The 26,442-nt window shown below is 41.3% G+C and overlaps 1 protein-coding gene and 1 pseudogene across 2 annotated transcripts in view; one reads left to right on the top strand and one right to left on the bottom strand.

Annotated features, from left to right (window-relative positions):
* Positions 1-6,916: 6,916 nt before the first annotated feature.
* GRIN3A (glutamate ionotropic receptor NMDA type subunit 3A) overlaps positions 6,917-26,442 on the top strand; it is a 161,096-nt gene continuing 141,570 nt past the window's right edge. The window contains exons 1-2 of one of the 2 annotated variants that reach the window (XM_045840920.1): positions 6,917-7,339; positions 8,170-8,322. In XM_045840920.1, the coding sequence (XP_045696876.1) occupies positions 7,331-7,339; positions 8,170-8,322 (162 nt within the window). In that variant the 5' untranslated portion in view covers positions 6,917-7,330. Of the gene's footprint in view, positions 8,323-26,442 lie in introns of both variants that reach the window. The other variant, XM_045840919.1, reaches the window with a different exon arrangement.
* LOC123820199 lies at positions 25,858-26,186 on the bottom strand (annotated as a pseudogene).

Below are 26,442 nucleotides of genomic sequence, written 5' to 3'. Positions count from 1 at the left end.
TTTCAAATGCAGGAAGAAGAGCTCATTCATCTTTTGATAACAATTTCTAGATGACTAGCAATCATGTCAGAGGGGGTACAGTTTCCAGATTTTCCTTCAGCATAACCAGGAGATTTTTTTCTGCCCGCACCAAGTGGAAATGGCACCGAGGACACCTCTGTTTAGCAAAAGCTCCCACCTCACACTAGGAAGCATACCCAAAACCATTTTTGAGTGAGCTAGCTTATACCGAGCAAACTCCCTAGTCCTTTGATCAAGATAAAGGTCTTGTCAGCTACAGTATGTGAAGAAGCAGCTCCTGTATGCCTTATAGAAAATAAAAGTTCCCCCGATTGAAATTTTTTCAGCAAGAACGTTCTAGAAGCATCATCCCAAATCACCAAGGTTTTCACATATGAAAGTATTCCTTGATATCTTGAATATGTGGTTGCTGAGCAGAGACCCTAAGGGGGATAATGAGTTATAATACGTCCAATGACATCTGAAACTACAATCAAGGTAGATGTCATTTTATATATGAAACAGACAAAAGATATCTGCTGGATATTTTGTGTCCCAATAGGAAAATAGAAAATCATAATAATTCATCATGTGTAGTATTAAACAGTAAGAAAATCATTTCCTAAGAGCTCCTTTTATATTAAAACTTTTCAAGTGGTCATTTATAAACTCTGATAAATGCTAAACAGCCAAATAACTTTGTGACTGTGCTCATCCGTGTACACTGGTTAGGTAAGGGCTCGAGAGTCCGCCAGGCCGGACCATGATGCTCCCGTTCACCTGGAGATGGAAATGGAAAGCACACGATCTTTGGAATCAGAGAATCAGACCTGGGTTTGCTTCCCAGTTCTCAGCAAATGGCTCAACCTCACCAAGTGTCAGTTGCATCATCTATAAAATAAGGATAAACACCATCTATTCATCAAAGTAGGAGATCACGCATACAAAGTGCCTGGCATGTAGAAGTCTCTTAAGATAATAAGCTCCAGAATAATAAAGATTTCATCATCTTGTACATGTCCTGAGAATCTTCCTGAAAGTCTCTTTCTAAAGAAACAAAAACTTTTTTTCTTAAACAAAATGCTTTAACAGATGTAAGGCATGAGATCTATGAAGGCAAGTAGCACTTAGAAAATTCCCAAATTCTTCTGGCTACAGTTATAAAATTTGTGCTACAAACTGGGCACAACGAAGTCCTTTATAAATGCCGCAGTCCATGATGGGCCAAGTTTTGTTTCATAACTCATTTGGATAAACACCAAGGTTATTGCCATCAAAGGAGGGAGGGAGAAAGAGAGAGAGAGAGAGAGAGAGGTGAGAACCCTGCCATACTGGGCCCTCCAAGTCCCATTTGATTTCCTTGTAGTGCGTGGTTTAGGAGAGGAGTCAGGAAATCCAAATACTCAGCTAATAATCCTGGTGGATGTTGAAAAGGCCACGCACTTGTCACAACTGATAATGCATTCCCCTGACAACAACTAAACTGAGGACACCACGGTGTTCTTTTTCACTTTTGAAAGGTAAACAACTATTGGCAAATCCTAATTTATCAGTAGGTAATGGCGCTGGCCTGAATTTGTTTTCCTGGGTAGAGCTGATCACAGGGGGCAAAAAAGAACATTTCCCTTTATAGGTTCCAGTGTAAGGGAAAAGCTTAAGCACTACTTAAAATAGACAAAGTGAGTTAATTTTTTGTTCCTTTTTCTTCACACCATTTTCTTACTACCTAATGCTTCTTTTATCCTGCTTCTAGTCCTTCAGGTTGTCCAAAACTCCTTTTGAGAGATCCCACCGAGGTCCCTTTCTACCAAATAATGCAAAATGAAATTCCCAAGACAATATTAATTTTAAAACAATTAGGTCAAAGTAATTTATACCAGTGTTTGATGGATAGTCCCATAATCATGAGTTATTTATATTTTTTAAAAGGATGACTATTGCCAAAATTAACATCTAATCAGTAGAATACAGGACAGTGTTAGTGGGTTTCAAGTCTATATAAGCTATTTTTTTAACTGGGAGAATGAGAAAATAATAATTAGGGTTTAGGTAGGGTCTGCTCCACTAAACTGACGTAATTTTTTTTCTAGATTTATTCCTGCCTCAGGTTCTGCTACCATAGCTTCTCTACCAACTCCACGTGTTCTTTGGTTTGTTTTTACCTGGAAAGGTTCTCAAAACAACAGGCCATAAAGAAGTTGATGAGGGAAAGGGCATATTTTGGGCTTATGGGTATTATTAGTGAGAAGTAAGCACATTTTTCATCTGAATATCGATTTAAAAAAACAAACCTACCTTGCTACTACTGCGTAAAAGTCTCACTGACTGAGAGGTAGAAACATGCCACTTAACATTATTCCCATCCGCAAAAACAGAGCTAGATATGGGTAGAACTGGAAATATGGCAGGGCATAGGCAATGAAAACAAACCAAAAAAAAAAAAGATAGTTGTCCAAACTTTTATAAATACATGACTAAACTGATAGCCCTGGAGAAGCCTCCTCTCCTCATGGAACTTGAAAGGAGTCGCAGGAGCCCACACTGCCGTGGAGACAACTGGAAAGAGCTGTCGTGAGGACCCCAGTAGAAAAGAGGAAGCTTGAGCTTTGGGGTGCTACCTGTCACACCCAGAGGGAACCAGGGCTGAGAAGAGAATCGAAGTTCTGACTCCCACGGCATCCTTCACTGCAGCCTTTCCTGGGCTACCTCCAGAATATCTCAGTTTTTAGTCAACGCTTTGCTGGAACCAGAAAGCACAGATGTGCACAAAAGCACATTTTAAATTGCCAGCATTTAGACTCATTTTTGTTTCTTTGACTCTCCAACACGGGTTCTTAGATTAGTAGTCCTCGTTTCCAACCTGGTAATAAAAAGAGCTTCATCTTCTCTGGGTGAGCCAATTTTGAAATTTGGCTGATTCTTGCTACCAACAATGCAGCTGGGATGAGTTTAGGATTGCAAACCCACACTGCCACTCACCATGTGGTGCAAATAACCCAACTTTTGTCAAATATAGTTTCATGTCTGCAGAATAAGGATAATAACACTAACCTGATATGGTTGTGTTTCTGATTTTACAGTAACGTTATCTCTTGGGTGGGTTATTGCCACAGCCTCATATCTGGTCTCTGACTTCTACCCTTGACCGCCTTTCATCTCTTTATCAACAGTGCAGCTAGGGTGGCCTTGTTAAATGGTAAGTTCTGTAACTCTTCTGCTTAATGCCCCCTCCCAAATGCCTTCACACTCCCTTCAGAGTAGACACCAAAGTTATTCATTGGCTTACATGATCCGCCACATCCTCACTGCCTTCCTGACCTCACCTGCCACCACTCTCCTTCTGCTCCAGCAGCTCTGGATGCCTCACTGTTCTCCAGTCATACCAGAAAGACCACTGCCTCTGGCCTTTGCATTCACTGTTTCCTCTGCTTGGAAATTCCTGTCTTAAGTGTACAAATGAATTATTCTCTCACTTCCCTTTAGGGCTTTATTCAAAAGTTATCTTCTGCCCTGGCTGGCGTAGCTCAGTGGATTGAGCGTGGGCTGCAAACCAAAGCATCACAGGTTCAATTCCCAGTCAGGGCACATGCCTGGGTTGCAGGCCACAACCCCCCAGCAACCGCACATTGATGTTTCTTTTTCCCTCCCTCCCCTCTCTTTCTCCCTCCCTTCCCTCTCTAAAAATAAATAAATAAAATCTTTTTAAAAAGTTATCTTCTCACTCAGTTTTTCCCTGGCTGCTCTAAAATTGCAACCCACTCTCCTCCCAATATTTCCTCATGGTGCTTTATTTTTCTCCTTACCATCAACTAACATATCCAACATTCACTTATTTGTGTTTTATTGTTTGTCTCTCCCACTAGAATATAAGCTCAATGTTAGCACTTTGTTTACTCATTAACTATATGACTTGGTGGGGGGAAACTCAAATTCTCTGAACTAGACTTTATTCATCTATCCCCAAGACAGTCCTACAGCAATGCCTGGCACATAGTAGGAGCTTAATAAATGGGTGTTGAACTGATGACTGAAGTTCAAAAATTATGACCATTGAAGCATGGAAAAATAAAGAGAAGGAGGAAAGGGAAAAGGAAGACATGGTGAAAGGAGAGAAGAGAATCATGTCAGAGATGCTCAGATTACAGTAATATGGAAAAAGAGAACCAAACAGCAAAGAAACAGAGGAAAAACCAGTGTATCATAGCAGAAAAGCCCAGAAAAGAAGCAAAAGAAAGCACAGGAAGGAAGAGCTATTCTTCACTGTTCACTCGGTGTTCTCATGATTCCGCTGCAGTTTTATCATGACTTGCAGCAGCACTAACCTCAGAACCACGGGAATTGTCCTCTCTTCTGTGAAACACAAGTTGAGCTGTTCCCTCAAGGTAGTCATGGACTTATGAGAGGCCTAAAGCACACAGTGACTGTAGGATGCCATCATCCATTAGACCTGCTAACAGCAAATGGCACCAGATGATAGACCACAGTCCTTGAGTTTGGCTAAGAAAGAATTCAGAGTTAAGAACTCAAATACAAGCAAAAGTTTATTTAGAAAGTCACAGAGATAGAAGAAATGACTCATAGAAGAAGAGAGCCACCTGGGCTGTGTGGTCTCAGGAAACAAGTTACAGAGGCGAAAGAAGGGCCTTTGGAACTTAGGAGAAAGAAAGGCAAAAACATGCATGTGGGGGGAGGCGAGGGGGAAGGCAAGGTGTGCCCCAGTGAGAATGTGCTTGGGGAAAGAAGAGGGTAGGGAAAGGCATGGGCATAAGAAAATGAGAGGGAGAGAGACAAACAGAACACACTGGGTCCTTTGTCTTAAGGGGTTTTAGCTGTTTTCCAAAGGTGGAGATTTTAGAGCAGGTCTCAGGGGAGGATCTCAGTTGAGTATCATCAGCTTTCCAGGTGTGTCCTTAGAGAGTCCTGGTCTCTGATGATTGGTTGGCACTGAGGCAGGGGATCATTAGTCATTGCAGCTGGTCCCGATGTCAGCCATGGTGTCAGCTAGTCTGGTTTTGCCACTTTTCTGGGCCTGGAGCTGAAATGCAACTGAGGCCTAGATGTTATGTCTAGTTTGACCAAAACTCTGTCTCTGTTTTCCAAAGGCAGGGATTTAAAACAGACCTGAGGCTTTGTTCTTAAGATTGTATGATGCTGCCAGAACCTCATTGCCCCAAGGGTTTAAGGCTTAAGGGAGAGGTTGTGCAGGGGCTTCTATTCTCCTGCCCCTTGCTCCTCCTCTAAGGGAGTCCACCACAGGGCTAGAGATTTGCCAGGGTGAGGAAAGGTCAGAGGCAGGTCCAAACTGCAGGACCAGAAATATGAAAGGTCAGGGGGACTAAATCACAAGATCTTTATATACTAGGGGAGGAAAGGTCAACCTGGGGGCGAGGTCCCTTCCTACAATACTTGTTTTCCCAATTTTGTCCTGGCTAGGCACCCCGGGGCTTTCTGCCATGGTGACCTTCTGTACTTGGTCTGTTGTTCCTGCTCTGCTCCTGCCTGTCTAACGACCTGCTATATCAGATCTACCTATTCTTCATCACCACCTATTTTCTTGGGAACCTCATTTGAATGTACAAGTAATGCCAGAATTTAAGAGAACCACTCTGGGGCATGGTCACCAGCTGGACTGTGATACTCCTCAATGCACACAAAGTCCTACACAGACAGTTCTACCTCCTTACTCCCACTCTCTGCAATATAAAGACCAGGGATCTCTACACACCTTACTCAGATCCCAACCAGTGGCATCCTCTGGAGCATCCGTGCATAGGGATGCTCTTTAGGAAATCAGGAGGAAACTTTTCCCTTCTAGTTTAACCTCTACTATGATTTTCACTTTTCTGTCTTGGAAGCCCTTTTTCTCTGGCTCCCCAGCCTTGTAAGAGCTATTTTGAGTGTCAGGTAAGTTTGCTCTGAGAGGTCTTTAAAGGTCTGAGGAAAACAGCATTCACTTTGCAAACTTCTTGGGAATGTTATCTAGCTAGAGCCTCTTTACTTCGAGGATTTAAAGCCTGATGGAAACTTTAGCCTACGAATCAAAACAACTCTCCGGAGCTAAAAGCAAACTGTATTTGCATAACACTTTAACAGATCCAAACAACAGGGGAAGGTCAGGTGAAATAAATTGCCAAGGTCATTCTTCTCTTGAAGCCGTGTTGAAATTCAGAATTGCTGATGCCCAGTGCTTGCTCTGCCCTTACTCTCCTAAATGATACTGTGGCAGAAAATTTACTGCATGTGTGAAAACCACAGACCCGCCCTTAAACTTCTCCTTTGCTTCTAATTCCAGATCATGTAAATCATGAAGGAAAAGATCATATCATAACCCACTGACCTCACTGTATTAGCATACAAATGAAAGAACTTGCTAGAAGCAAGTGATCTAGAGAACTCCTGGTCTCATGTAGGAAACGCTGTTGACTGTGCTTGAAACTCTAAAAGTATTTATTTTGTCTCTTTAATTTCTTGATCAAATGATTGCTTTGAATTCACTATTTTAGTGCTGAGCATCTAGAATCATAGGGATCCTTAAAAACCGAAGAGGCCCACGAGCTAGAGAGGAACTGGAGAGATTAAATGTGTCAACGATTCTTGCTTTAATGCCCTTAACTCAAAACACCTTTAAAGCGACACATGGAAAAGAAAGAAGTTCGTTAAAGTCATAGCCTATTTGAATTTATCCCAGTGAACAACTGGATTCCAGATTCCTCCGGCGCAATTCCGAATTCCGTATTCTCTGCTGCTCGTCGTCCTCGCCCTCTGAGGTCGCAGGGAATGTTGCAAACTACGACTCCTAACCTTCGAAGGGAGAGGACTTTCCCCGCGCGCAGGCAGCGCGGCCGGGGAATCTCGCCACCAGTGGGCGTTTAGCGCAGCCAAGCGACAGGCTGGTGCCAGGGCTCAGCAACAGGGAGGCGCCGGCTGAGGCGGGGAGAACTTTGAGCTCGGAGCAGAACCACCCTTTGCTGTCCAGTCGCGTCGCTCCTCCGAGGAAGCAAGCGGCGGCGGCGACTGGGCGGAAAGAGGACGAAAGGAAGAGAGGAAGAAGCGAGGGAAGAAGAAAGATGAGGCCAGCGCTGGGGGAGCCCGCGATGAGGTGGCCCACTGTGGAGCAAGGCGGATTTGGCTTCTTTTCCGCGCCCCGGGCGTGAACGCCTTCTCCTTCGAGACCCCAAGAAAATAAGTAGGTCTCGCCTGGGTGGAAAAGGAAGAGAAAAGAATCCAAGTGAGCGCGTTGCCTCCTCGGTCACCTGCCCCCTAGGACTCCGGAGACTTGTCAGCCCAGCCTCCCCGAGGGGCCAGACGCAGTGCCCGAGCAGCCCTGCAGATGGGGCAGGTAGGGAACAGGCGCCCCAGCCGCGGGTGAGCGGCACCCGCCCGCTCAAGGACCGGGCGGGAAAAGGATGAGAGGCGCACGGACCCGGGAGCGGGATCTGACACTGCCGAGGGCGCGCTAGGCTGCCACTTGGATGGCCTCGAGACCGCTCCAGCTCCTGGGACCGCTTCACCGCGCCGAGTGAGCCGTGCGCTGCAACTGGGGGCGGAGACCTTAGGCGGCGGCTGCAGGGGGGGCGAGCCGGGCGCAGGAGGGGGCGCGCTTTCTCCCTGCGGGTCTCAGTAATGAGGAGACTGAGTTTGTGGTGGCTGCTGAGCAGGGTCTGTCTGCTGCTACCCCCGCCCTGCGCACTGGTGCTGGCCGGGGTGCCCGGCTCCTCCTCGCACCCGCAGCCCTGTCAGATCCTCAAGCGCATTGGGCACGCGGTGAGGGTCGGCGCGGTGCACTTGCAGCCCTGGATCACGGCCCCCCGCGCAGCCAGCCGCGCTCCGGACAGCAGCCGGGCAGGCGCCCAGCGGGATGAGCCTGAGCCAGGGACTCGGCGGCCCCCGGCGTCCTGGCCCGGCGCGCGCTGGTTGGGGAGCGCCTTGCATGGCCGGGGGCTGCCGGGTGCCCGAAAGCCCGGAGAGGGCGCCAGGGCCGAGACCCTGTGGCCTCGGGACGCCCTCCTCTTCGCCGTGGACAACCTGAACCGCGTGGAAGGGCTGCTGCCCTACAACCTGTCTTTAGAAGTAGTGATGGCCATCGAGGCGGGCCTGGGCGATCTGCCGCTCTTGCCCTTCTCCTCCCCTAGCTCGCCGTGGAGCAGTGACCCTTTCTCCTTTCTGCAGAGCGTGTGCCACACTGTGGTGGTGCAAGGGGTATCAGCGCTGCTCGCCTTCCCCCAGAGCCAGGGAGAAATGATGGAGCTCGACTTGGTCAGCTCCGTCCTGCACATTCCAGTGATCAGCGTCGTGCGCCACGAGTTTCCGCGGGAGAGTCAGGTGAGCGGACGCTGGCGAGCAGACTGGAGGCGGGCGCCGCTGGGGGCTGGTACCGCCGTGGGGGTTGGGGGTAGGGGTTAGTGGGCACAGGCTAAGTCTAAAGGGACTTTGGGATTTACAACTTTGATGCTGTTTAAGGATTGGACCCTATCCTTAGGTGGTAGGTAGAAGTCAAATAAAACATTTTAAGCGCGAATAGGAATAAAATGAGAGAGAAGGGTAGCAGGTGGAAGGAAGGGGGGCGGGAATGGATATTTTGAACAACGAGGAGAAACCTAGTGGATGCCGGACGGAAGTAGATGTCTGAATGCAAGATTTTGGAGAGCGATGGGGTGCTGATGACTAGCTCGGGGGTGGGGATGGAGGATCCCTGACTGCGCGAGTTTCACTCCCTAGAGGCGCTCTGAGAGCATGTGGCGGAGAGAGCAGCATCTGCTCTCCGACTTCTTCAGAACATGTGCCTGAGCCACAGGCGATGGTGTAAGGGAGGAAGCACAGCCCTCTGGATTCCTTTGAGTAAACAAGAAACCTGTAACTAGTGCGGAAACAGTCGGTAAACAAGAATGGCTAATTAGTCTTCGGTGTTAGAAATACTACGTGATCGCGTGAAAATGGATGGGATGAGTCATTTGGGATTATTTATTTGTGACTACCTTCTTTTTGGTGTGACATGGGCTCAGAGACGGGCTACATGCTGTTGCTGTCTGTTCAGCCCATTTCTGTGCCAATTATCTAGAAATAAAGGAAGAACAATGTGGTGATTCAATGTTCTGTGGGTAAAAAAATCGAGTATATTTTCAATAAAAGAAGCCATTTGTGAACTTAACTGTTGACAGTAATGAAGAGGGTGGGGTCCTTTAAACAGTGGACATTTTCTGCATTTTGTGTATTATTTTTGTCAAAATATCGAGGTTCATTAAGCCTTTCGCAAAGCACAATGGTACAAATAGGTACTAAATGGTATTGGTCCCATTTTAAAGACTGAGAAACTAAGGAAAGTTCTGGGGCTTGATCAGTGCTGGTCAGTGTGCTAGTAAAAGAGTCCAGAGATTGGAGAATTTCTAACTCCCTTTCACTAGGAAAAAAAATTGTAATCTCTCTTCTTTCAACAAAATATATATGAAAATGAGTAAGGGAAAATATCAAAAGTTTGCTAGAATCCATGCATAAAATGTCAAGAGAGTACTAAAGATTTATTTTCCTGAAAAAAGGAGTCTTACATTTTTAATCTTAGGAAGGGTGGGCACGAGCTACTTTCAGCAGTTGCTCAGAAGATTCCTATTTAATGCCGAACTACAGAGATTTGATCTGCAGAGTGCAGGCTAATTAACTTTTATCTAAAATATTTCCGTCACCTGAATCTGAATGACTGTAGACAGCAGATGGGAAGGCATGGGAAACACAGGTGCACAATGCTGCCAATGGCCAAAGTGTTATAAACATGAAATTGCATCCGTAGGGTACATCATTATTAATATATATGCAGAATCAGATCTAATGAAATGCATGAGTCAGCATCACTTGCCTCCCCTCATTGCTTCTTTATTATCTAATATTTCATAAGCTGCCAATACTGTCCACAGTCTCCAGACTCCTCTCCATTTGTAGATTGTTTGGCATGAGTCCTAAATAGCAAGAATTTTCCCCCAAATTAGTGTTCCTTGGTTAGGAGGAAAAAAAGTGTCTGTGTTCTCTGATGGACGTGTGCAGTGTACAGCTCGCTACAGCAAGGGAACCAGAGCAAACCCTGAAGTAGCATCTAGCATCAGACTTCAAAGCTTTGGGACCCCTAGGGGAACAAAGTCCTCTGGGGACAATCTTAACAAGCAGACAATAGAACAAATACTCTGCCAAGCACATTTACTTCTGTATTTCAATTCAGAAAGTTACTTGAAATCTCTAACGTCACTGCTGTTTTCATGGCACACATCTTGAAAGGGAGAAATTACTCTATTAACTCAGATCTAGTTTGCCCAACTGAGGACATTTTCTTTCTTTTATCTTTGTATTTTAAATTCAAACGTATCTAACTTGTCTTACTTTAATGTGTCACTTAAAGGTTATTCTATAATGTTGTGTATTAAGAATGTCCAAGTCACTCAATGCCAAGTCACTGTCATATATAATTTTAGGGTTTTGACCATAATCTACTTTCAGTACAAATAATAACCGATCTTGCTTCTCAAAAATGGACTTGCTCTAATACACTGGTGGGATTTTTGTTTTAAAAACCCTGTCTATATATAAAAGAATGTCGAAGTCATTTTACACATTAATTGAATTTGACTTAATTCAGCCACTGCCCTCTTTAGAGCCTACTGCCCGGGGACCCATGTTGTTGACTGTGCCGGTGTCTGAAGAAAGGCTTCTAGAAGAAAGCAGACTTGTCCACCCAACCAAGGGAAATAAAACTGTGTCTCGTATTCAAACAAATCAAAACTGCTTTTAGAGAAGGAGCAGCAACAGTGTTTTCTCTCCCATTTGAGCTGCTGATTTCTCTCATATGAAGGCTTTACTTAACAAATAATGGTGTGTGTGGTATCCTGCCACAAGTTCTGGATGGAAAGAGAAACCACTGCTATGATAAAACCCCTGAGACAAGCACAGTAGTTTTATTTCAATATACTATTTATTCAAAACAGAAACACAGATAGATCATCAGCTTGGATGGAATCAACTTCCTTCAAGCAGAAAAATCCATTAAAACTAAGATAGTTGACTACCCACTTGTAGAAATCCTACGTGTATGATCACAACATAATAAAAGTTTAAAGCAACATTACACATAGGTTAGGGTCAAAACACGTTTGCATCCAAAAAATTCTGACTTTACCACCACACCCACACCTCTGCTTGAGGCTAACTTATGTTATTGGTTCTAAATTCTCTTCCATGACCTTCAAATACTGATGTTGCCCTTGAATCCAGTTATATTTACATATAAGTTACATTAAGTTTCTGTACTTGTTCTTTCTTTTTCTCCCCCGACCCCGCATAGTGCTTTTTTTTTTGTAGGGGGTTTTGTATAGTCTCTCCAAAGTTAACTTCTTAAAATGTACCTGCTGAGGTAGTGACAAACACACATTTCTTTCTAACATGTATATGTCCTGTTAATGCCATATTGGTTTCATTAGGCAGTTAATGGAGTAATATAATTGGCTTAGATCCAAGCTCATGCAATTAAAAAGTGTCTACATGACTCTTTTCAACTCTTGTTGGAGGTACCATCCACAATTTGTCTGTCTCGTGAGCCATATGTACTAATTAATATATATTTATTCCCATAGCAATACAAGTGCTTTAGATGGTCTGTTTTCTTGATGATACATGGCTAAGTACTGAAGCCTCTTTATTAGAAGTTGGCGAGCACAGTACCACTTTTGTATGGTACAGGGGACAGAACAAGGATACCACCACATAACTTCAGTGCCTCATGAGGGGAGAAGTAAAGGACATTTATTTCTAAAACATCTGCTTTCAATTGTGTTGGCTTTCCTCCACTTGCTCCGTGCTAAGCACTGTTCTCTGGCTGGAGGAAATGTATTCTGCAACCCATGATGAATGGCCGATAGTAGCACCTAATTATTGCTGACTTGAAGATAAACGATTTCAAATTAAATGTCAAGTGATGCAAAACTTTTTTTAGCAGTGATCTTTTACAGGTTCCCCTTAAAGAACCGAGACCTAGGCTTCATTTGGAAGTTTTTATTGTTAGTTTGGGAATTTTTCTTCACAATATTAATTTACTTTTTCTAGATAAAAAAGGGGAGACTAGCAGACACTATTCATTAGGCAACTAGTCTGTCTCATCCACTTTTCTTTGTGCCTGCCACAGTGTAGTCACTTTATTCCCTACCCACTTCCTCATTTCCTTTCTCTTTAAAAAAAAAAGTGGATTCACACACACACACAAAATAAAGAAGAAGAAAAACACTGAGTTCCTAAGTAGGTTGCATTCTTGCCTAGAAGGGAAAGGCATGCCGTATTAGAAGCTTCAGTACGATGCCCAGGATTTCTCAGAAATGTTGGTTTCTCACATTGATCATAAGTTTCTCCCATAGACACACTCATAGTGGAGTGTTCATGAGATTATAACCACACAATCTAACCTCCTCTCCACCCCCAAGGCCACCTACTGTACCACTAAGCATACTGTTTGGCTCATCCTACATTCTGTTCACAGCATGTCTTTCTTCATGAAGAAAGTAGTCTGTCGTTTTACAACAGCATAAGCTCCTTATCTCAACATGGAGAGACAACAGTTTGCAAAGCAGCTACCTTGAGTACCATTGCTCTAGACAATTATATGGGCCTTCTCATAGCAAGGTATTGCTTATTGTAGTGGCCCAACTAAATGTAGAGATGGGAATCTCATTGCCTTTTCTCCTGCCCATTCTATCTACTCCCACTGACATACACAAAAGAGCAGAGGAACGATACAGCACCAAAAATATGATGCCACCTCTATAAAACTAGGCAAGAAGGAAGAAAGAACATCTCAGCATCTGCCACAATGCTTAAGGATAGAAATCCTTAAGCCACTCATGTGTTTCTCAGATCTCTCCTTTATGGGATGGGGGGAGAACAGAGCAATGGGAAAAAGTGAGCAAGGAGTAAGCCAGCCATCTGCCACCTCCTACCTCTTCCCCCAAGCTAACACCTCAGCCAGATGCTCAGATCTCCTTCTGAATGTGTAAGATTCAGACACTTTCAGGGGAGACTGCACTGGGTCTTCTGCATCAAGGGAGCAGGTACCAGCCTGGGCTGGTATTAATGCCAACACTGAAAGCCTAGTATCTGCTTGGCCAGGATGGCCTGCGGATGGACGTGAGCCTTCAAGATTCGAGTGGTAAAGAACGAAGCAGGTGACTTCTTTTTTAGTCAGGCTGAAATATGCCTCATAATTATTCATGTGAGATGTAGGTAGAGGAAAAACTCAATCATATATATTTTGTAGCATTTATGGTTTTTAAGGCTTCTTCACAAATGTGCTCCTGTAACCCTCCTAGCTGCCCTGTGAGGCAGGTAACAATGTATATAGACAACACACAGAGTGCTGGAAAGAGCTTTGCGTTGTTGAAAGAAGACATCAATAAGAGGAGAAAAACAAACAGCTCTTTCTGAATTCAGTGTATTTGTCAGCCTGCAATCCAAAAACAGGCTGGATCCATCACTGCTTTTGAATTATCCCAGAGAAAAGGGTAAATGAGAGAGATCTACTTCCAGGTTTGATTATTAAAAGAATATTTCACATTAAATATCCAATCATGAGAATTTAATTAAATGAATCATATTACAGTGGAACACTATTAATTCAAAATAAAAGCATATTTACTGACACAGAGAGATAGGAAAAAAGTGTGTGTAAAATGTGACCTGTAAAATACAGGGTTTGGCAGAAATAGGTTTACAGTTGTAGTATGTGAAACAGAGTTTATTTTTGTGTTATTGTTTATTACTTGTGTTATTTTCCATATTAACAACTGTAAACCTACTTGTGCTCCACCTGTATACAAAGTCTAGAATTTTATTCATAAAAATGTTAACAGTGATTATAACTAGATGATAAAAGTCCACATTTTGCCCTATCCATGCTTCTATTTTTCTAAAAATAAGTATGTATTACCTATACAATTAAAAATAATAAGAGAAAAAAATATATTACCTTCACATTTCCTCACCACTGCTTTTAATACTTCAATATGAAAATGTTCATTTCAGGAAAAAAATATATTGTACAGTATGTTTAAATTTATCAAAGTCCTTTCATATATGTTTCTATTTTTTTTTTCATTTATCCTCACAATTACTTTGTGAGGTAAACAGGACAAATATTATTATCTTTATTTTGCAAAGAGACAATAATAGCATATTAATGGAAGAAATAGAAGGAATAGAACAGGTTTTTGAGAAGCACAGACTTATGTTTGAATCTTAGCTCTACAACTTCCTAGACATACTAACCTTGGGTAACATTCCTGATAAACTTGCCTCAATTTCTTGATGCATAAAATGTGAATATACCATAAAGTTATAGTGAGGACAGTCATGTATGATGGTGTCATACATGATGGTGTCATACATGATGGCAAAGTACCTTAGGGCATCATGTCTTCTTATTATGATAGTGATCATTCTTTTAGCACAAAGTGTAGATGTGTTGACATGGCATTAATAAAAAATAATTAGGATAAGAAAGCAAGTATTCTAGATGGTTCTCCAGAGCACTTTTCTATGCACTTTTAATATGTATGTGCTATTTAGGCATAGAAGGTCCAGTTCCAATGGAGCAACCAAAAGAAAACAATGAAGAAATCTGCTGTTTTGAAACCCCACTTACATTAGAGCTCCAATCCACTGAAGGTTAGGTGTGTGAAAAGTTAACCAACAATGAAGTGACTTTTGAAGTCATATTTCAACTAGTTGCTCCTTTGTATGGGTTCTGAAAAATTAGATCTCTGGAGCAGTCACATTAAGAATACTGTTCTATTTCTGTTAGCTGGTGTTAGTGAGGAATTCACAAGTCTTACTTTCTCTACTAGCCTAAGCTCTCACTGGAGCCTCCCTGAATGGAAACCTAAGGAATCAGAGAATGGAAATGACAGTCTCACTTCATTAATAGATGCATTAATGTCTAGTCCTTAATGCCCCTTCAGAAAAATATTGAGTTGGAGCCTATGGCTTGGGCTTCAGGCTTCTGTAGCATTTTCTGATTCTAATTGTTGACATCTACCACCTTATATCCAGGTAAATAAAAGAAAGAAAGTGGCAAAAAAAATCATGAACTAGACATATAGGTTCTGGGAGACCAGGAGTTAGCTGACTTTGCTGTGGTAGGCTGGACCATGGTCTCCCAGAGATTTTTATGTCCAACTCCCCAGAACCTGTGAATATGTTACCTTCTATGGTAAAAGGGACTTTGCAACTCTGATTACATTAAGCATCATGAGGGAGGGAGGTTATCCTGGAACATCCAGGTGGACCCAGGGAAGTCACAGGCTCTTTGTGAACGTGACACAGGAAGAAGTGTCTGAGGAGAAGTCATTGTGATGACACAATGATGAATATGGAGAACTGGGGCGACGCACCTTGAGGATGGACGAAGGGCCCACAGCTAAGGAAAACGGGCAGCTACTAGAAACTAAATGACAAGGAAAGGAATGATTTCCTCAGAGGCTCCATAAAAAGTGCAGCCCTACCAACACCTTGATGTTAGCCCAGTGTGAAACTGGTATCAGACTTATGCACTCCCGTCATAACAGTAAGAGAATAAATTTGTGTTGTTGTAGATCGCTAAGTTTGTGGTGATTTGTTACAGCTGCATTAAAGACTAATGCATTTTGTGGCACAGATTCATGCCTGGAGGAGGTGAAAAAGAGAGGGTGACCTGGCCTGGGTTACCCTGGGAAGGCACATTCTGCTTCAACTTATATGTTTTGCAGCTGGACAAAAGAAAAAAATAGTAAGAGAGGTAGAGCTTGGGTCTTTTAAGGTAGAGTGACCCCACCCACTTGTAACCATGACCCAACTGATATTGTGGGCTTCTTAGGGGAGAAGAGGGTTGTTAGAAGGGCAGAGTTAACTTGCTGTGCATTAAAGATGCAGAAGTATCCCCTCTTTCACACAGGCATTATCTGTGCTAATGTAGCTGACTTGTGGTATATGTTAGCTCGTGGTTTAAAGGACAACAGCCTTATAATATACTAAGGCTTATAGGGGAATGATACCCATAAAGCAAATTCTGTGTTTTATTGAATGCTGACTATATCAAAATAGTTTGATTCATAAACTTTGAGGGACTTGTTAAATGTATATTGTTTTTCTGATCATAAAAGTAATGCATATGCATTACTATGCCACAGCGTCCACAGATCATCTTGAGTAACATTTTGATGCCTTTGTTCTCTCAAGGCTGTAATGGTTTAAAAACTTTAGAAACAATCGGGGACTATTAAAGCCTTATTGTCACTCCAACTGAGCATTGGCATCAAAGAATAGAGGCAAGCAAAATCTTTTTTTTAATTTTTAAAGAAAACTCAGAGTCGGCATGGCTTTTTGAAGGCTGGGAACTCTGAGTTGATGATATTTCTACATTAAAAGGTAGGATTTTCCTTTGTATTTGCAATCTAGCTTTATATTGTCATCACTCTGCAAAGCGGCTGAGTCTGTACAGTTCCAAAGACAGCTCTGCCTGGACCTTTTAGCGGCATTCTTAGAAATTACTTGCAAATGAGTTGCCACTACTGTACTTTCAATCAGGGATGGTCATTAGCTGAACTTTGAGTATGAAGCACTTTGATGGCTGCGCAACCTGCATATAATTTATGTTTTTATATTGAAAGCCTCAACTCAAAGTCATCCAAAGTCGGGTTTGTATTCTCTAGGTCAAATGAAAAAAAATTTATTTTCATAAACAAAGTTAGATGCTGAGAATGTCTTTAACTAGTAGAATCACAATCTGTCTCAGTTATGGAATTTATTTGTTCGGTCCCAACAAGAGGTACTTAAGAATTTCATTAAAGAATTTGCTTCTGCATATGGTAAATTTAATAGGTCCAGACAGAGAGCTGTTATTATGTTGGTGCTATATGTGGAATTCATTTGGATCACATCACACATTGTGTTATGCACATAAAGAAGTGCTTCATTGTATACCTGAAAATGAATGATAAATCCATACCTGAATTCATCCAATGTGCCTTCTTCTGGTCCCAGGCACAAGAGAGCCATCTAGTGGTCCCTAAAATATAGCTTTAAATTAAACCATCCTAAGAATCCAACCTCAAAAGAAAGGCAAAGGACTCCAAGACAACTTTAGTCCTTTCCCTAGTTTTTGACAGGAATAAATCTAGGTTAATCCATGGAAGAAAAGACTTCTGCCTCCTAAAAATATTCAATGATATCTTTGTTCTGCCGCCATATCTTATAATTGCAGTTATAAACAATTAAGATATTTCAAGGTGTGTATCTAGAGGGGCTGGGAGAAATTTGTGAATGACTCTTACTAACTTTAGAAATCTAGTTGGTTAATATTTTAGTAGCTGTATTTACAGTTATTGGGTTCATAATGTGAAGAGATGCAGCCATTTATTGTGTTAAGTATAGCATTTGTTCTTTTATTTCCGATTATATAAATTTCATGTTCTATGTAGATAATTCTGAAAATTAATGAAATGACAAAGAATAAAATAAAAATTAACCATAAACCCAAAATCCAGAGACCTAGAAGACATAAGTATAATTTATAAAATTGGGGCCATGCTATATTATCAAATTTTTAACTTATCTATATATTATAAAGATCCACATCATTAATATTTTCCCATTAGTTTTGATGGCTAGATTCTTTGCCTTTGACTGGATTGTTGTATGATTAGTTTAACTCCTGTAGTTTGAATTCGGGTTTTTCCCACTACAAAATCACTAACACTGCTGCTAGTGGGACTTGGCCAGACTTGCCTTCCCCTTATTTCTCCTGCAGTCTGTGGAGCTGGGTAACACTCGCTGCTTGAGTTCTATGACACCATCATGGCTTTTTCTATATTTTTGGCTCCTTCACTGTGTTTTACTGATTGTGCTTTTTGTTTCTGATCCCTTGGAGTAACAGTAATCATAGTACCATGCTGTCCAACATGACAGCTACCAACTTCCTATAAATACTTAAGTTTAAATTATTGAAAATGGTATAAAATTTGTGTCCATTTCTCAAGCACTCTAACCCCATTTCAAATGCTCAATGGCCACCTATGGGAAGTGGCCACTGTGTCTGACAGTGCAGATATACAAGACTTTCCATCTTCACAGAAAGTTCTGTTGGACAGTTCTATTGCTGACTAAAAGCATGCAATTTCAAGGAACAGAAACTCCATTAAGCTCAAAAACAAGGGGTTTGTGCTGAAAACCTACAAGAAAATGAAAAAGAGCAAAACTGCATGAAGTAAGTATATAGCTGGGCTGTACCACCGGAGAGGGTTAGGGCAGCTACTCCCTTTTTCCGACTTTGTAACTCTCATCCAATCATCTGACTACAGTCCTTCTTTCTCTTAGTTTACATTCTCCAGACATGTGCTTGGCTCAACTCACGTAGATTGTTTCCATCTCCACCCCCAAGTTACTGTCCCTCCTTAATCCATCCAGCAGTGGCCAGCTTCCTGAGTTAAGTGCTCAATGGAAACCTTAGAACAGAGCAATGAATAAAACATCAAAACCTCAAAGAGCTTACATTCTGGTGGGGGAGATAGATAATAAGACACACAAACAAGTAAGTATATAATACGGCATTATTAAGTAGAAGCAAGCATGACAGAAAAATGAAGCAGGGTAAAGGATTGGAGAATGACCACGGTTAGTCAATAAGTCTTGTCTGAGGAGGTGATGTTTGAGCAGAGAATAAAGAGTGAACCATGCATGTTTCAGAGGGAAGAGCATTACAAGCAAAGAGAATAAAAGTGCAAAGGCCCAGAGGTAGGAATGAGAATAACAATAAATAGTTATTGAGTAAATGGGCTTCCTTAGCACTATTCATTTCAGATTTGTTATTGGGCACAATTTCAAGGAAGGAAGTGTCAATAGTGAGGCAATAACAAGACCTAGTATACTCTCATAGGGGGTGTTTTTCAAGGTTTTGATTCCCGAATTTGTCTCTTTACACGTGGCAACACCACCAGAAATTTCAAACTGGAATTTCCAGTTCTCTCTCTCATTCTCACCTTAAGCTCAAAATATTTAAAGATATCCTAAGATGGTGTTCCTTCTCATCTTTAACAAAATTTTTCATAACATCTTTGACTTCTCCCTTTTCTCCTTACCAGGCTCTGTTGCCTGCCTGAGTATATTTCTCATATCCCCACCCTTCCTTCTTATTTTCAAAAGACATTAATTCCTCTCACCAATACTCTTGAATAGCCTTTAGATATCTAGGTTTATATTTGCCCCAAACCATTCTTCACAGTGATGCTAGATAAATCTTCCTAATGCACAGCAGCTTTCATTTATTTATTCCTTTTCTTTTCATTCATTCCATGAACACATATCAAGTATAGTGCACTGAGCTTCATGCCACCCTCTTGCTCAAAAGTCATTTTGTTTTGCTGTGACAACATTATCATTCTTTTCCCATACCCCAACTTTCCTGGGGGTGAACACACACCTTAACATCAGTGCTTCACTACAAGAGTAATTTGCACAATTGGAACAAGGTTCACACCCTTAAGAGAATGTATCAGATTCTCCACGTTTTGTGAGTATAGTTCAAAAAAAGCATTCCATCCCTACTCGAGGTTCGGGTGTGCCTCCCCTGCAGCCAGAGAAACACAGGCCAATAATCATTAACAAATATATAGCACCTGATCCTCGCGGCCTTCCACAAACACCTGCAAATAATTCTTTCCTATTTGTGGCATTCTGTTAAGACAGAGGTGCCCAAAACCATCCTTCAGAATAGAAATATGTGTGTGATATTTTTATTGATAAATGTAAATTACTATATTAAAAACATTTTTCTATTATATATTTATATAGAAAGATGGATATACACCCAAGTTGTAACGATCTGCAGATGAATTAAGTTCTGATTCAGAATTGATTTTTCCATCGAAACAATGTTATCTGCGACTATTAAGACCTCAGGCCAGGCTGGAAAGCCTGTTTGGCCCATAATATAGCAGAACTATGGTACTAATAGTTCTGTAGATGCTAAACACTATCTGTAACTTGTTCTTTCTGCTCGAGACCAAGGGGGTGTGGAGTGAGAAAGAAAACCAGAAGACCTGGCTTCAAGTGATGGCCCCAGGCTCATCTGTACAGCCTCAGGAAACCTCCCTGAGCCCCGGTTTCCTCTATGATGCATTGGTCAGTGGAGAAGTATTCATGGAGTGCCTACTGTGCTATTTTAAAGAATTGGTATGGGTCTCAGCGACTTAATAGATATAAGAACACTTTGCAAATTCAAATTTTTAAAAAACAGATGAGATGTATTTTTATTAAAACAGCTTTTCCTTCAGGAAAACATTCCCAGCTCCAATTCTGGAAGTCAGGACATTCCCTCCCCAGAACTAATTTGGCAGGAAGAGGCCTTGTTCTAGCCTCCTGCTTTGAACCAGAGTGGTCACGCTGAAACTCCTGAAGGGTCCGCAGTAGCAGGAAAGGGGGGCCTAGAGAAGAGCGTTTCCCGCTTCCCGGGCACTAAATGCCTCCTAGGCAGGTGCCTGTCATAGAGGAAAGAAAGGAGTCTGAGGAGCTGGCGGGGTAGGAGGAGCACAGCCAGGACACAGATGAGAATGACAGAGACACTTTGGAAACCAAATATTAAAACTAAGATTGCCTGCTTCTGTCCATGAAATAGATTAGGTAAGATTTTTGAGATTGTATCTGGTTCTAAAGGATACCTCATGCTGGGTTGGGTCGCTGGAAAAAAAATTAAATTGCATTGAAACCTTCATTCCAAGTCTGCCTCTTAACACATGCTGGGCAGCAACCAGGTCAAGATCCTTGCATCTCCACCAGGATTCAGCCGCAGCCCAGGCCAAGAGAAGTTCAGGCTTTCCTTCGTGCAAAGGAGCACTAGGAAAGGTCAGGAACAAACCAGCAGGATTAACGAGGGCCACACGGTCTCTGCCACAGTATTTCTGTGACCTCCTTCCTGATTTCTCTGCCTCCATTCTTGATGTTACCTGATGTTCTCCACGCTGCTGTCAGAAAGAAAACCAACCCGCCACCCTGCTTAAACCCGTTCACTGCTCCCTGGGAACAGCAGCATTCTTTCCCGAACTCGAGGCACTCACGTGCCGCCTTAGCAACGTTTGCTGCATCTCTGCATCATCTGTTCTATTAATTTTGGAAATTAATTTACTCTTTTACTTACATAAATTTATGTTTAAAAAAATCTTTCCATCGCGACATTAATGAAAACCCCTTGCCACAATTAGAAGTTAACTGTAAAAATAAGTACATCACGAAATCAAAACAATTTTAGCTAGGTAGCCTTGCCTGAGCCCTTTTTTAGATGAGAAAATTTCCAGGTGTTAAAGCAGTATTAAAGACAAACTGAGGTTTTCTCCTTGATTTAACAGAAGGATTAAGTGCTAATTGAAATGGGATTAGCTTTCTCACTTTGTGATTCAATGTTATTTAATGTCAGGTCCCTGAACAACCTAAGTTCTCCCATGAACCAAACTCTGCCAAACTCTAACCCATGGGATGAATTCTAAGCAGCATACAAGACCTTTCATTCCCTGAGCCTTGCTTGATTCTCATTTCTTCAGGATACTGATCCTCGCCCTTTGTGCTCTGTGCTCAGCAATGCCTGCATGCACAATGCTGTTCCAAAACTTGGCACATGCTCTTCTCACTGCTTGGAATGCCCTTTGCCCCGCGTCTGCCTGAAACTCCTACTGGCCTTTCAAACCTTTGCTCAAATATCACCAGTGCACAGTTCACTGCCACCCTCTTCCCACCACTCCCTACCCTTTCCTTTTCACTTCTGTGCAACTTTTCTACCTGTGTTTTTTTTCTTGTCTAGATCCATGGCACAGCAGTGTAATTATTTGTTAACATGTGACTCTCCACTAAACAGAACCCTAAGCTCCTAACACAGTATGTGGCTCATAATTGATGCTTAGTGACTGTTGATTAAACTCAATTAATGGTCCATTGCCATCCCTTCCAGGTAACAGAACTAAGTAACATCTGTGGAAACCCACCATCTGTCAAGGTGGGGTGATGTGAACCTAAGAAATTGTACTGCCTTATGAAAAAAAGAGTCTTCGTTCACTGTGGTAGATAGAGTTCATGACCACCCAGAATTTACTATGTTATGTAGAACAAAGCTGGAAGAGAAAGGCCTTCAGGAAATTGATTTTGTAAGAAATAGAAAACCTGTTTCTACTACCCTATTGAACTTTCCATGTGTCCTTCATTATCTCTCAATTGGTTTTCCATTTCCTGGAGGCTACAAGTGACAGAAAAAGGACATTGTTCTCACGTCTTTGAGTCATAGCTTTTCCTAATTCCCATCCCCTCCCCTAGTCAGCCAATTTCACTATATTTTGAAGCCCAAAATTCTTGACATGTAAAATTAGACGGAGCCAGAGTTAATGAAATGTAAGTTTACTGGAAATAATCATCAATGAGACAGAAAAAAAGCCTGGAATTGCACTTTATCACATCATCTCTTGTCAAACAAACCATCAGGAAATCAGACAGGAGTTCAGATCTGCTAAGAACACCAAGTTCTGTTCCTAGCTTCCCGCTGTACTCCCTGCCTTTCCCTCATCAAGTACCATTCCTTAGGCTTTCAGCCTCCCAGAGTGCTGGTCATCTGTGTGTTAGTCACACCCAGAGAATTTTCAGAATATAGATTCCCAGACTCATCAAATCAGAGCCCAGAGAGCTGCAGCATAGAAATCTACTTAAAAAAACAAACAAACAAATAACTCCACAGGTGATTATGTCCACAGATGATTCAAAGTGTATTTGGAGACCACATTATCCTAAGAGTCTTCCCTAATGTGATTTTTAAGTTGTGACCAGGAGCCACCTGAAACAAAATCCAGTTAGGCGATTTTTTAAAGTGTAGATTTTCGACCTCACTGAATTCCACTAAACTATGTACTATGGCCTAATACACACATTAAGAAGAAACTCCTCAGGGGATTCATATTTGCACAGTGCAGTTTGAGAAGCAATGACCTGGGGCAGAGGTATCAGACTCAGATGCCTTGAAGGGGGACAGGAAAGTAATGAAAATGTGAAGTAAATAGTCCCAGATGATACAGTAGGGAGTAATAAAAACTGTAGGTGACCGAAAGGCTCCTGACCTTTCTAAAGGAGGCAGCCAGCCAGCCACCCCTCAGCTACAACCAACTCATGGGGACATTGCCAGATATTGTAACTTTTCAAATAAGCTAGACTGTAGATTTTTTAATGTAAAAATTTTCTTTAAGTGTTGATGATAAATTCATTTTCATTGTATTATAATAGATAAAACCAATATATTTGAAGTATACACATGATGGTTTGATATATGTATATAGTTAACCTTTAAATAACATGGTGGGGGTTAGGGGTACCAACACCCTGTGCAGTCAAACGTTCACATATACCTTTTGACTCCCTCCAAATTTAACTACTAATAGCCTACTGTTAGCCAGAAGCCTTACTGATAACATGAATAGTTGGCAACACATATTTTGTATGCTATCTGTTATATACTATGTTCTTACAATAAACTAAGTTATAGAAAAGAAAATATTACTAAGAAAATCATAAGGAAGAGAAAATATATTTACAGCATGTATTTAAAAATTTGCATATAAGTGGACCCACCCAATTTAAACTTTGTTGTTCTAAGGTCAACTATACATTGTGAAAGTGTTCTCCCATCAAGTTAATTGAGTAACTCACATTTAAAAAAAATAATCTGCAGGCCCACTAGGGCTAGATGGTTGCCAGTTTGACATTTTGGAATAGGAAATGTCAATGCCTTTGTTATAGAGAAGCGTTAACCAGAAGTACCTCAATGCTTTGCTCAGTAAAAGGAGGTGACACAGGCCAGTAGCTATAGCTCGTATGGTGGGATTACGGTGCAACTAGAAAGAGATAGATTAAGTGCATATTGTAAAGGAGAGGTAGCCGGCTTCATCTGAAAGCAAGAAAACAAGAAGAAAAAAAGACACTAAAAGATAATGAATGTAATTCATCCCAGGTATACTCATAAATGAATCTTAGAAGCCTGAGTAAAAGAGAGATAATGAGAGAATGATAGCTACTTACAGTGTTTGAGGCATTAGTAGAGTGGTTTATATCAAGCAGATTAGCAGCATCATGTGACATATAGTAGGTACTCATTTAAAAAGAAAACGCTGGCTCCCTTATTTTCTGTTTTAAGCCTCTGTTCCCTTACACTGTAATTTCAACAGGCACTGAAAAAAACGAGCTCATGGCAAAAAAAAAAAAAAAAAAAAAAAGCCTGACACACTCCCTTGATATTTGTGTGTGTATGTTTTTTTAAGAAAACTGATAATGTTTCTGTGATGAGATAATTTACAAGGTAGTGATGACAAAGTGATTGAAGTGCCTCTTAAGAAATGTTATTTCAAAATACAACAATGTCCCTGAATCTCATCACTGGATTTCTTTCCATGACTGTGGGTTCAGTGATTCTAAATCCGGTGCAAAGGAAGATGCTAAGCAAATGGTCTAGAGGATTCTTGTGGATAATTCTGGATAAGCTAATAATATTCTGGTTTAGGAAGGTTGTTTACCTTATGGCACTCTATTATTCATCAACTTTTTATTTTTTACTTTTATTTTTTTAGGATTTTATTCATTTATTTTCAGAGAGAGAGAGGAAAGGAGGAAGAAAGAAAGGGAGAGAAATGTTGATGTGAAAGAGATATCTCTATCAGTTGTCTCTCACCTGGCCTGCAGCACAGGCATGTGCCCTGACTTGGAATCGAACTAGCAACCTCTCGGTTCACAGGCTGGTGCTCAATCCACTGAGCCACACCAGCCAGGGCTTCATCGACTTTTTTTAAATATAATAATTTTATATGTTAAAAACAATGTAATGGTTATATGAAAAAAAGTATTTACAATTAAAAGACTAGTAATTTCAGCACCTTAACAACATACATTTCAATCCAGTTTTTGTCCCCTTATATACATGTTTTTTATCTCTGGGAGGTCAGTGTATTCTGTTTTACTTGCCATAATAATCCAAGGGCCCATAACAGTCTTCTGCACATAGTAGTCACTAATATATCTGTTTCAGGAATAAATGAATGAACTTCTGAAATGATAAATGTACAGTCAATTTTGTATTCTGCTCCGCTCACTTCTATTATGTCATGAGTCTTTTATGTCACCATAAACTTCAAATACTCATATTTCTCTGTTTTGTTGGTTTTTTCTAGTTATAAAATCAGAAAAATATGAAAACCTAGAAAAAAATTTCTCATTCCAGAAACAATCACTCTTAACTTCCTGAGATATTTCTCCTAGTATTTGTTACATAAAACTTGTTCTTTAAGTGTGGGGAGTTTTTATTCAGATTCGTTCACTTGATGTGATATTGCTAGTATTTTCCCATGTTATGGGAAACCCACTGTCACCATTATTTTACTTCATTTATTACTTTTGAAAACAATACTTCATTGCTTTTTCTCCCAAAGTTTTGTGAATTTACAAAAAAAAAGGATCAAAGTTTACAGACTGCTTAGTTCAGACCAAGAATACAAGATGTGAGAACCCAGTCCACGGTGGTCTCTGGGTGTTCCCTGCACTGCGATCTGAAACAACTCCCCTGACTTGTGTTATAGCTTTAGAGATGCTGCATTCCAGACTCAGCATCTCACATGACCTGCCTGGGTCATTAGTCAAAGTCACTGGAATGGTACAGAGGATTTTTTGTGAGATTTTGTGATTGTTTCTATTGCCCTCCTGCTATAAAATGAAAATTTCCATTGATTTCTGAAAAAAATAAATTGGTCAATAAACTCATTTTGTTCTGCTTCTACTGTATACAAAGCTTTGTGTTCAACCCAATACCTTTCAAGCTGCATTTTCTTTTCTGCTGTTAGTGCTTGGAGTCACTGCAACTGGGCTTCTCTCTGCTTTGCTATAGATTTAAGCAAGTTCTAAACACCAGTGACCTTCATCTTCTCATTTTCTGCTTCTTTTGCAAGATGATCAACAACCTCAATTGATCCACCAACTATTTTCTGAATTTGGCCAGTTTTGTCCTGAAAGTCTTTGCACTCTTCTTTGAGCTCCATGGTCTACTGGATGACCTCTGGGTCCAATGCCCCAACCTAGTTCATCTCATCCAAGTGCAGCCCTGCTTCACCCTGCACATCCTTGACCATAGCTGTTTCCCTTCCAGCTGCACTGCTGACCAGTAGCAGCCATGCACTGCATGTCATCGTTATTCTGTTAACTATTATCACAGACTTTTTGGATACACCTAGAATGTTGACATTTAAGTTCTTTTTACAGTTTTTGTCATAAAATGTTCAACAATAAATGTCTTTGTTTATAGACTCATTGTCCACTTTGTAGATTATTTCCTTGGCATACATTTCTGGAAGGGGAAATACATGCTAATTAATTGGAGTATTTCCA

The sequence above is a fragment of the Phyllostomus hastatus genome, unplaced genomic scaffold (assembly GCF_019186645.2).
Source record: "Phyllostomus hastatus isolate PE091 unplaced genomic scaffold, TTU_PhHast_1.1 phas_contig_34, whole genome shotgun sequence".
In the NCBI taxonomy this organism is placed as follows: domain Eukaryota; kingdom Metazoa; phylum Chordata; class Mammalia; order Chiroptera; family Phyllostomidae; genus Phyllostomus; species Phyllostomus hastatus.
This window is presented reverse-complemented; position numbering and strand designations above follow the sequence as displayed.